The sequence below is a fragment of the Hippocampus comes genome, unplaced genomic scaffold (assembly GCF_001891065.2).
Source record: "Hippocampus comes isolate QL1 unplaced genomic scaffold, H_comes_QL1_v1.1 scaffold86, whole genome shotgun sequence".
Lineage (NCBI taxonomy): Eukaryota > Metazoa > Chordata > Actinopteri > Syngnathiformes > Syngnathidae > Hippocampus > Hippocampus comes.
This window is the reverse complement of record NW_017805882.1, coordinates 455635-467800: the sequence shown is the minus strand read 5'-3', so window position 1 is coordinate 467800 and position 12166 is coordinate 455635. Positions and strand designations below refer to the sequence as shown.

At 41.3% G+C, this 12166-nt stretch overlaps 1 protein-coding gene across 1 annotated transcript in view; it reads left to right on the top strand.

Moving 5' to 3' along the window:
• The window catches only part of LOC109527282 (complement C3), a 22571-nt gene extending 12461 nt beyond the window's left edge, over positions 1-10110 (top strand). The window contains exons 23-43 of the mRNA XM_019889089.1: positions 991-1054; positions 1170-1259; positions 1438-1644; positions 1787-1862; positions 1990-2149; positions 2257-2352; positions 3618-3768; positions 4068-4153; positions 4406-4483; positions 4559-4714; positions 4811-4873; positions 5572-5653; positions 5769-5817; positions 5919-6009; positions 6088-6177; positions 6257-6359; positions 8257-8346; positions 8497-8589; positions 8691-8774; positions 9146-9290; positions 9848-10110. Coding sequence (XP_019744648.1) covers positions 991-1054; positions 1170-1259; positions 1438-1644; positions 1787-1862; positions 1990-2149; positions 2257-2352; positions 3618-3768; positions 4068-4153; positions 4406-4483; positions 4559-4714; positions 4811-4873; positions 5572-5653; positions 5769-5817; positions 5919-6009; positions 6088-6177; positions 6257-6359; positions 8257-8346; positions 8497-8589; positions 8691-8774; positions 9146-9290; positions 9848-9989 — 2196 coding nt within the window. The 3' untranslated portion in view covers positions 9990-10110. The remainder of the gene's footprint in view (positions 1-990; positions 1055-1169; positions 1260-1437; positions 1645-1786; positions 1863-1989; positions 2150-2256; positions 2353-3617; positions 3769-4067; positions 4154-4405; positions 4484-4558; positions 4715-4810; positions 4874-5571; positions 5654-5768; positions 5818-5918; positions 6010-6087; positions 6178-6256; positions 6360-8256; positions 8347-8496; positions 8590-8690; positions 8775-9145; positions 9291-9847) is intronic.
• The last annotated feature ends 2056 nt before the right edge of the window (positions 10111-12166 follow it).

Below are 12166 nucleotides of genomic sequence, written 5' to 3'. Positions count from 1 at the left end.
TCCCTCTCTCTCTCTCTCTCTCTCTCTCTCTCTCTCTCTATATATATATATATATATATATATATATATTTCACTGTCACTTACTGTCAACAATGAGGCACTAAAGTGGCCACAAACGATCCATAGAGAAAATGCACTTCCCTATATGTCTTAGGTAGTGGGGGAGCGTAGACTCATGCTAGACTCCTTCGTGAATCACAGTGCTGCCTTAGGCATACCCAAAACAAATCTGGAAAAGTGAAATGGTGAAAATTAGTTGAACACTAAGGGCCCTACTTAGTAGACTAGCTGGCACCCATGTGCTCAGGGTAAGTACGGGCATAACTGCGATATTCAAGTTGTGTTTGTGAATTTGATAGATGTGCTACAACTCACTGAGCATTCCTGCTGCGCCCCCCAGTGCATCTGCAAATTTAGTTACAAAAGTAGACTGGATTTTATACTCGGTAAAGCATGTCTAAATGGTAGGGTAGGTGGTATAATGCGATTTTGGTGTATTAGATCAAGGTGCAGGCAGACAGATTCGGCAGTCCGGATGTGTGTTGTGGATGTTATCTGATTTAATGTGCGTCCTGAGTGCAAGGCAGGCTCCAATTGCCCACGTCACATGCACGGCTGACTAAATCATCCACAAGGGGGGATCTTGCAGTTTACCTGTCAAGCATGGACTCCAGCAAGCCTATTTCTGTTTCCACAATGTAATTGGGCATACTGCGCGCCAACCACTTTGATTTGAGTGCAAACGAGGGATGCAGCTACAATTGGCTGTGCAAAGATTACGTCCATTCCTCAACAACGCAAACGTCCCATTACGCCCAATTCTACCTGTGCAAAGTCTAGCAAAATGCCAAAAGAATTAAAACGTCATAGTCAGACTGTGCTTTGCGCTGGACTTGCTCTGGAAATGAAAATAGAGCCAAAAATCTCCGCAACTGTGTACAACATAAATCCTAATTGTCTCTTCTTAAATCCATATTTTTGCTTTTCTAGCCTGAAGGGGTGCTGATTAAGTCTCCTCAGATCGTAAACCTTGACCCTGCTAAAGAAGGAATAAGTAAGTTTTCACATTCCACGACACTGTGACAAGAACATTGTAATTGTTTCATGTTGTTTTATTTATTTTTATTTTTTTGACACTTAATACTCAAACTTTTGTGTATACACTGTAGATGGTAAACAAGAAGTCATTATCAACAGTCAAATTCCCAAGAAAGATGTGGTACCGGGCACTGACTCTGTCACACAAATCTCTGTGATAGGTGAGATATATTTTGGTTGTGTCCAACTATCCACGTTGCTATAACTAGACAAATCCACATGCTGACACAAAGAAAATATGTGCGACAACAATCTTTTTTTCGGGGGGTTATGTTTTTTTTTGGCTATGTTTTTTTTTTTTTTTTTTTTTTTTAATTGTGTGTATCTATTTTCATGTAGGTAGAGAACAAGTTAGTGTACTGGTGGAGAATGCCATTGCTGGGACATCAATGGGTAGCCTGATTTATCAGCCTGGTGGCTGTGGAGAGCAGAACATGATCCACATGACCCTGCCTGTAATTGCAACGACCTATTTGGACAAAACCAACCAGTGGGAAACTGTGGGCTTTCAGAAACGTAATGAAGCCCTGCAACACATAAAAACTGGTAGGTTCACATTATACTGTTTAAGAAACAGGCATTAATTAAAAATATTTAGAATTAAATACTGAGGATTCCACAAACTGTCAGTGATGAAAGACACTGAAATTTGATGTCAAGGTGGTTAAAAAGTCTGTTTTGGGCACAGGGTACAGAAATGAGCTTGCTTATCGGAAGAAAGATGGTTCTTTTTCTGTGTGGGGCAATGGACGTAGTAGCAGCTGGTGAGTCACTCAAACAAACAAACAAAAAACACAATGTATCTGCCATTCGTAATCTTTCATGAACAAAGTAAGAATGTTGTGTATTCCAATGACTAGAACTGAAGCAGTGTGCCCTCTCGTCTTTCAGGCTGACAGCCTATGTTGCCAAAGTGTTCTCCATGTCCAACCAGCTGGTGGCAGTGCAAAGAGATGTGATCTGTGATGCTGTCAAGTTTCTTATTCTCAATGCGCAGCAACCTGACGGCATGTTTCGAGAAGTCGGCAGGGTGGCTCACGGCGAGATGATTGTAAGGGCAATCATTTTTCATTGCAGTGAATTGATCTTTTTGCCAACGATTCTGATCATAATGTAGCTTTATCTATGTATCGTGTACGTGCGTATGCATGTGTTTAGGGTGACGTGCGGGGTGGAGACTCAGACGCCTCCATGACAGCCTTCCATCTCATTGCAATGCAGGAGTCCAGCGCACTTTGCTCTGCCACTGTGAATGTGAGTGCTTTACCCCATATACTGGACTTGCCAACAACTTTTCATTACTGGCCTGAGAAAGCGATGGATGCAAGAATTCTGCATTAGTATGACTGATCAAGTCACCTTTTTTTTTTTTTGAAGGATAATCCTTTCAATCAATTTGCTGGCACTGGGAATAATGGTCCCAGTGCCAGCAAATTGATGACATAATTGATAGTGCAGCATCAGATGCAAGTATCTATCCCTAAGCAATGTCATTGCTAGTCTTCCTGTCATGTGTAATACATAACTAGTTAAAACTTTACAGTACAGTACATTACTGTGCCAAGCTCACTAAAACAAAAGTCACGAATGTGACTTAGGGTTTAGGAATCCCAGATGACCGTCAGAACATTCAGTCACTCGGAAACCTCGTGTTTGGCTGAGAAAACTGGAGGAAACGAACCTCTGGTGACACTTGAATTTAGATGATACCTGTCTGGCTTTATACTCAAACTGCACATGTGCAAAGTAAACATTCAGTGCTTTAACCAGTCAGTCGGGATGACATAGAACCAGTGACGTGAGGTGAGGTTCATCACTGGTGAGGCACTATTCCTCGGGTCTCAAATATAAAACTATGAACCCAAAGTACAAGATTAGCCTATACTGTATTTCAATGTTGACCTTCATTGAAACGTGTTTCAACATTTAATTATTTGTCTCTCAGTTCAGAACTGTTCACCATTGTGATGGCAAGAACAACATAAGAATATTTAATATAAGGTCACGTTTGTTGTTGTTGCATTATTATTGTTGTTTTTCAGGTCTCCCTTTAAAAAAATAAATAAAAGCATTTCATCTTCCCTTTATTTTTAATATGAAAGACCTGATTATAAAATGACTGTTACTAGGTGTCTTGATGTTTACAACAAACCCATCTGTGTGTTAGTCGGTAAAGAATTGGACGAGTTAGGATGAATTTATTGGAGCCAAACACAGTTTACCTCTAGTTAAGGGTATGAGAAAGAACACCGGGGAGTAATGTTGCATTGCCTCTCTTGTCTATCCTGAACATACATCCCTATAAATAGAACTGATATTCGCCAATTTTTGAGGAAGGCTTAATCCACTGCAGAGGCACACATCTGTCATCAGGGGAAATTGATAACTAAAGCTGCGTGTCATCTGCATAGCTTATGATTGCCACCATTGGGTTCTGAACAACAGAACAACAGGGGTCCAAGGACTGACCCTTGGTACTATCATGATCCCCCATTTTACTTTCTTCTCCATCTCTCCAGAGTTTGGAAGATAGCGAGGCCAAAGCTCTTGCTTACCTGGAAAAGCGTCTGCCCAGCCTCACCAACCCTTATGCTGTTGCCATAACATCATATGCTTTAGCGAATAAGGAGAAGCTGAACAAGGAGATCCTCTTCAAGTTCGCTTCCCCAGGTGAATTCGAAAACTGTGTTCATTTTACTCCTTGGTATTCTATAATCAAAGGTAAATTATAGTGCTGTGACCAAAGGAAAAAAATAAAAAAAATGAAAATACATTCTAATATAAACTGACACACTGTAGCCATAGTATTGTGATTTCCAGAATAAATATATATTTTTTGGATCCGTTACAAAAATGAATGACGTTTATTAAATTGTGTTTATTGTGTTGCAGATAATTACTATATTTCATATACATATTATAAAATATGAATTGAAGCAATATTTTACAAATTGCATGTCTCCTTGCAGAGTTTTCCCATTGGCCTGTACCAAAGGGACATATTTATACACTGGAGGCTACAGCTTATGCTCTTCTGGCTTTGGTCAAGGCTCGGGTAAGTGAATTTGATTCATATGGGCGCCACAAAAAAATAGGGTGATTTTTCTCGAAAGAAACTGTGTTCGAGACTGACCTTGTCACCGAGGATACATCAAAATCAATGTAAAACGTCATCATTCATTTAAGCAAAGGTTTACCACATTGTCCTGTAATATTATTGACTGAGAACCACTTTCAACAGTAGTTGATAGTTGCTACATGTACTGTCCATCCAGTGCAAAATGTTGATTTTAATCTGTTCATAAAGGCCTTTGAGGAAGCCAGACCTGTGGTGCGATGGTTCAACAAGCAGAGGAAGGTGGGCGGAGGCTATGGATCGACTCAGGTGAGAGTATATTTTATGGCCAAATTCGTGTCATCTGGGCTCAGCTCAGAGCTTTTCCTCTTTTTGTCTGGATAGGCGACAATCATGGTATATCAAGCTATATCGGAATATTGGACCAGTGCCAAAGAGCCAGATTACGATCTGAAAGTGGACATTGATGTGCCGGGCAGATCGAGACCTCTCAAATATAACTTCAACAAGCAAAACCACCATGCCACAAGAACAGCTGAAGTGAGAGGGCCCCCACATCTCATTAATCTCGCAATCTTACTGCTGTCCAAATTAAACATCTATAAATAAGCGTTTGTGTGCATTTTTAACCCACAGATGCAGAGTATTAACCAAGATGTCAAAGTTACAGCTGAAGGTAGTGGAGAAGCAACACTAACGGTAAGTCAACTAATTCTCCATGCTGTTGTTAACAGCTGCTGTAGAGGTCCAAAAACCATTTTATTGTTGAGTTTTACCATTTCATGCACCAATAATAACAACCTGTAACCTGATAACATGATAAACTGTCCACTGTGGTAACCGCTGTCTCTGAAAGGGTTAGGGGGAGAGTTTAGGTGGGGACTGTGTGTCCTCTGGCTTGGAAATGACACAAAAAGGCTGGTTCAAATTACGCCTTAAGCTCAGCGATATAACGAATAGTGCTGTCAAGCGATTAAAAAAATTGTGAGATTAATTAATTATGATCTGTAATTAATTGATCTAATTAATCTATATTTTAATCTCATCTAAAAATTGGTGAACAAAACCTGTTTTATTTTAAATTCATTACATTATTGAGGCAGATCAAAAGATTGACATCACAAAAAAAGTATCATTATAAAGTCTTTTATTGTTTTTAAATAGACTTGAACAGATGCTGTATATGTTAGTTGCTCCATGTACAGCACTTTGTGTGCAGCGATGGCTGTTTGAAAGTGCTTCATAACTACATTTGAGTCGAGTTGAGTTGAGATGCAGTCCTAGCCATTTACTTAATGCTGTATTTGAGACAAGTTACAAAATAAAAAGAACCAACATATGTTCATTCCTTGAAAATGATTTCCATCATATAATTTGCTGTTGTGTCAATCCGACAGTTGGTGTCCTTGTATTATGCCCTGCCATCAGAAAAAGAAAGTGACTGTCAGAATTTTGACCTGTCGGTGCAACTTATTCCAGGTAATGTTGATATTTGGTCATTTTTAAAAATGAGTTTGGCAATGTGCTCATCTGCCCGGATGTTTTCATTGTTTGCATGAAAACATGAAACAGCTCATCTGCTATGTCTTTGTAGAAAAACTTGATGTGGAAGAGAAGATATACAAGCTAAAAATAGAGGTTATGTAAGTACAACCAGGAAAAGAAGACTGCTAACTTACTTTTCTCCATATTGCTGACAAAAAATCAAAATCTAATTTTCAATTTTATGCTGGTGTCTGAGCAGTTATAAAAACAAAGAGCATGATGCATCCATGTCAATCTTGGACATCGGCTTGTTGACTGGCTTCCGTGTTAACGAGAACGACCTGAACTTGGTACGAGCCCTCACAGACAAACCTTGCATTGTCATTATCGCGTCGAAGCAGTTTCTGAGATTGTATGTTTCCGTGCAGCTGGCCAAAGGACACGCCCCCACCATTTCAAAGTATGAGATGAACACAGTCTTATCAGAGAAGGGCTCTCTCATCATCTACTTGGACAAAGTAAGGCGAAAAACTCTTCATCTTGCCCCTTTTTCCTTCATGTAGAGCTGCTTCACTTTTGTTTACACCACCTCCACAGGTCTCTCATAAGCGTCGTGAGGAAGTCAGCTTTAGGATCATCCAGACCCTGAAAGTCGGCATCTTACAACCCGCTGCTGTGTCCGTTTATGAATACTATGATCGTGAGTCACAAAGAAATTTCTGCCTCACACAGTGTTGTTATATGGTGCAGAGAAAGATGAGATCGATTTTTCTCCCGAAAGATATTTTTTGGAAAGATGTGGGGTCTTAACAAGATGAAGAAGAGTCAAGGGGAACTAATTGATTGTGTCAAATACGGTTGAGCAGGGCGGCCCAGTGCTCCAGTGGTTAGCGCGTCGACCTCACAGTGCAGAGGTACCGGGTTCAATTTCAGCTCCGTCCTCCCTGTGTGGAGTTTGCATGTTCTCCCCGGGCCTGCGTGGGTTTTTTACGGGTACTCCGGTTTCCTCTCACATTCCAAAATCATGCATGGCAGGCTGATTCGAACACTCTAAATTGTCCGTCCCTAGGTGTGAGCGTGAGCGCGGATGGTTGTTTGTCTCAGTGTGCCCTGTGATTGGCTGGCAACCGATTCGGGGCACACTGAGTCATGGTTCATCACGTTAACGTCCACCTTGATGTCGCCCCCAGTGCAGTCTTGACACTCCACAAAAATGTTTTCTGCTGCTCCGACCTTCAACAGGTTGGGGGAAGACATCACCTTCATGCAGCACATGAGAGGGAGAATCATTAGAAGCTAAGGATAAGCTAAAGATACACAGACCTACGCTCTTGGTCACAACATTAGGTACACCAGCACATAATGAAACTCCACAGCAGAGCTGTATCAAAAATTTGGCTTTTATAAACTTTATTCTAAAATTCCACAAAATATTCCAAACATCAGATTGCTACGATTGTATTTCATAAAGCACTTTAATACTTTGTGAAGTGTTTTTAAGGACGGTTTTAATGAATTTGCTCATTCATCTGCTTTATCGTTTTCATGTTGAAGCAGGATTCTTCAGTGAACATTAGCGAATGCAGTTTGCACTTGCATTGGTTGTTTCTCCCTTTTTCTCCCTTTCTTATCATTTTGATCATGTCACGACCCTACTCTAAACGCCCCACCATGTCGAACCTAAGGAGAACGTCCCTCGCAGCCACCCCTACACGAACTCTGCAAACAATGAGTCAACTGTTGACTGCAAGGAGTCAAATCCAGCATTTGATAAGAACAATATTTCACCACTGCACTGTTTACCCTGTTTGATGTAACGAAACAAATATCCGACCAAATTACCTTGACTTGTGGAACTGCAAACGAGTGGTCTTGATAATCATTACGCAAGTGGACTAAGCCAATGTTTGCAATTCTCAAATGTTATTTATTCAAATACAGTGCGTGATAGTCATGAAGACGAGACAGACAGACATTTCAACTACTCGATAGCTAGATAGATAGTTACATGAATAGCTATGGCATTGTAGTGCCAAGAATAGTGCTTTAAGGCTTTACATGTTTTCCTTTCTGTTAGTCACATGATGGACGGCCCGGTGGACCAGTGGTTAGCACATCGACCTCACAGTGCAGAGGTCGTGGGTTTGATCCCGGCTCCGGCCTTCCTGTGTGGAGTTTGCATGTTCTCCCCGTGCTTGCGTGGGTTTTCTCCGGGTACTCCGGTTTCCTCCCACATTCCAAAAACATGCATGGCAGGCTGATTGAACACTTTAAATTGTCCTTAGGTGTGAGTGTGAGCCTGAATGGTTGTTTGTCTCTGTGTGCCATGCGATTGGTTGGCAACCGGTTCAGGGTGTCCCCCGCCTACTGCCCGAAGACGGCTGGGATAGGCTCCAACACCCACCCTGACCCTTGTGAGGTTAAAGCGGATCGGAAAATGAATGAATGAAAATCCGGTTTAGCAGTAAAATCAGAAACGAATCTCAGTCCTTGGCTACAGACAGAGCAACTTTCTCAAACCACACTTGACAACTCAACAAGACAGTCAATACTGTCCATTTCTGTGAGCTCAACAAAAACTGCTTGTCTATTTGTAGAGAGGCATTGTGTGAAATTCTACCATCCTGAGAGGAGAGCAGGTCAGCTGTTGAAACTCTGCACAAAGAACGAATGTACCTGTGCTGAAGGTAAGTGGACGACAATTTCCAGTTTCCTCAGACTGTATCATGTGAATTTTCTGAAAAAAACAAAAAACACAACAAAAAAACGCAGCTGCATAACAGAACACTAACACATCACTGCATCCACTTAAATAATCTTTTTTTCCTCCCACCCAGAGAACTGCAGTCTACAAAAGAAGGGTCAAATCAGTAATGATTTGCGCGCAGAAAAGTCTTGTGAGAGTACCCCAACCAGCAAGATAGACTTTGGTAAGAGAACGTACAGTACAGTATGTTGATTTTATTTGTCATATTAGGTGATCGCGCAAATGAGTAAGCAAGAAGATAATGTGTAACTTGGCTTTCCTTAGTGTACCAAATACAATTGGAACAATTGAAAGACAGTCTGTCAACTGACCTCTACACAGCACGGGTGAATAAAGTCATCAAAGAAGGTGGGATTGGATTTTTATTGACCTTGGAAATATTCACATTTGCTGTCTTACGTATGACTGGTGTCGGGCAAAATGCTGACTTTTCAGGAAACAAACGGCATGTCTTTTTTTGAGCCACTAATGTTGCATTATTAAAGAGAGCAAGCCAGTTTCAACACTTTAAATTGCTGAATCAATTCTAAAAATAACAGACGCAAATGGGAACTGACCAATTGCAGAGATGTGTGAAAAAATATGAAATTGACCAAATTTGGACCTGGGAGGTTTAGCCCTGACAGGAAAGATATTTTTCAAAAATATTGATGCTCTCATACTGATGACACTTTTTCCATGAATAATATTTTCTTTCTTCTCCCATGTTGCTATTACAGGAAATAAAGATATGGGTGCCCAAGGGAAACTGCGCACATTCCTCAGTTATCCACACTGCAGGGATGCTTTGGAGTTGGAGATTGGCAAATCCTATTTGATCATGGGCTCATCGAAAGATATTTACAGAAATGACGAGGCACAAACGTGAGTCTCCGGATGTGTAAAATGTGTGCGAGAGTTGAGTGACCTTTTTTTTTTTTGACATCAAGGCTGGTTCTGTTTGGTGTTCGATGTTCACTCACTTATTGGGGGTGATACACTCCAAGGCTCCCCCAATAAGTGAATTTCCGCGAAGCAGCAGATGACTTTTCAGCCATTATGACCCCCCCCCCCACACACACACACAGTTCCACCCTTCTCAACACTTGTTACACAAAATAAATATAACTTTTGAAATGCAAAATATAGACTAAAATACCGAGCTGCTGGCTATGGGCGGCAAGCTGTCTAATTTCCATGGTCTCGGTTTTTGTAAAACAAATACCAAAAAAAAAAAAAATCAACATTTTGTTTCACTGGGCCGACTTAGAAGGGAGAAAAGGAGCAAGAAAATGTGGCTAAATAGCAAGGTAAAATAGCAGTACATGATGGTCACAAATGAAAAATCCGCCATCGAGTGAATCCACAACAACCGAAACCGCGAAGTAGCAAGGGAACACCGCACGTGAAAGATGACCTTATTTTTACCGTCTTCTCTTCAGCTTCCACTATGTTTTTGGAGAGAACACCTGGCTCGAATACTGGCCGACACCAGCGGAGTGTCAAAACCAAGAACACAGACCTACTTGCTTAGGGATGGAGCTCCTCATCAAGAAATATGAAGGTTTTGCATGCGAACAATAGTCGAGCCAAGCACATTCAATGAAAATATGTTTTCACCATCCTCATCACATGAATCTTCTCTTTTTATGTCATTGAATGTGTCAACCTGCTAATTAAAATTAAATTGATGCTCATCTCACTGCCTCTGTTTCACTTTGAATTCATGAATTAGAAAAGCAGTTTGATGAGTTGTGAAAGATCCACAAAATCAGAAGATGGTTTTAAAACTAACCCTGTTACTGTATCATGAAAGGGACAAAAAGGACTTATTCTTCTCTTCATAGTCACCCGTTGACCCCTTGGACTGGATTTTGAGGTGTGAAATTCTGATGGATATTTTGTCACGTTAAAGACAGCGCATCTCAATTACTTTCCGTTCCCCGCCTACATGAAAGCAGACTGATTATCATTTGTGTTAAATCCAAATTAGACATTTGTAAAAATCTGCTTTTACTTTGGAAAACAATGATCAGTTTACAAAAGGAACATAAAGGAACACCACTCCCTTTCCTGTGATATTGATTAATTGTTGTTTGGTTGTTGTTGTTGTTTCTTTTGTTATTCTTAAACAATACTAAATATATGACAATAATTAGAAACAAAAAAGAGAGATATCCAGATCACTTTACAAGTCACAAATTAACATGTTTTTAGATGCTGCCACCTATTGTAGTTGACTTGCAATTACACATTCTTGAATGGCAAAAAAAAAAAAAAAAAAAAAAAAAGAGTTCCCTGGGTCACACGCGGCCCCTCCCCACCCCGACATCTCACCGCACCCCTTCCGGGGGTCCACCCCACTATTAGAGAACTGGTTACACCATGAGTACGACCTCAATCATACATTTCCCCAAAGTAGAACATAATTGATTTTTAAATGGAAATCATTTTATTTCATTCCTCTAAATTGAATTAATTCTTTGGCTTAGCCTTTTTTTAAAACTCAAATGAAACAGAAAAAATATCAATCAATTTAAAAAAATAAATAAAAAAAACATGGGTGGCCCAGGGGTCGACTGGTTAGCGCGTTGACCTCACAGTGCAGAGGTTGTGGATTCGACCCCGGCTCCGACCTTCCTGTGTGGAATTTGCATGTTCTCCCCGTACCTTCATGGGCTTTCTCCGGGTACTCTGGTTTCCTCCCACGTTCCAAAAACATGCATGGCAGGCTGATTGAACACTCTAAATTGTCCCTAGGTGTGAGTGTGAGCGTGGATGGTTGTTTGTCTCTGTGTGCCCTGCGCTTGGCTGGCATCCGGTTCAGGGTGTCTCCCGAAGAAAGCTGAGATCGGCTCCAGCACCACCCTTGTGAGGATAAAGCGGATCGGAAAATGGATGGATGGATGGAAAGATGCCTTTGTTTTATGTCTTACAAATTTTCCCACAAATAATGGAGCTCCTTTGAATAATTCCCATTTAAACTTTAAATATCAGGAACAAAACATCAATGTTCTGTGCTCCCTGGACATCATAGGTTTGTTGGTGACAAAGTAGGTCTCCAAATTCCTAACGAGTGAGGCCAAAAGGAAGCACAGTGGCACAGGCAATGAGAGTCAGCTCACTCTTTCCCCTCCCTGACCCCTTGCTGTTCTATATTTCATTCATAAAATGCAGCATCACTCGCCACTCCATTTTCACTCCAGCCAAAAGTTGCTAGGCAACAGCAGGAAAAAAAGGAAGGTGAATTGGGAAGAGGGAAACTTTCACCCATGTAATCTCGTAATTGAAAGAACTTAACAGTTGGTGCCAAGTGTGTGTGTGTGTGTGTGTGTGTGTGTGTGTGTGTGTGTGTGTGTGTGTGTGTGTGTGTGTGTGTATGTATGTATGTATGTATGTATGTATGTAAAGTATACATATATATGGGCGCCCGGTGATCCAGTGGTTAGCGCATCAACCTCACAGTGCAGAGCTACCGGGTTCAATTCCAGCTCCGGCCTACCTGTGTGGGGTTTGCATGTGCTCCCCAGGCCTGCATGGGTTTTCTCTGGGTACTCCGGTTTCCTCGAACATTCCAAAAATATGCATGGCAGGCTGATTGAACACTCTCAATTGCCCCTAGGTGTGAGTGTGAGCGTGAATGGTTGTTCGTCTGTTTGTGCTCTGCGATTGGCTGGCAACCGGTTCAGGGTGTCCCCCACCTATTGCCCGAAGACAGCTGGGATAGGCTCCAGCAGCCCCAGCGACCCTTGTGAGGATAA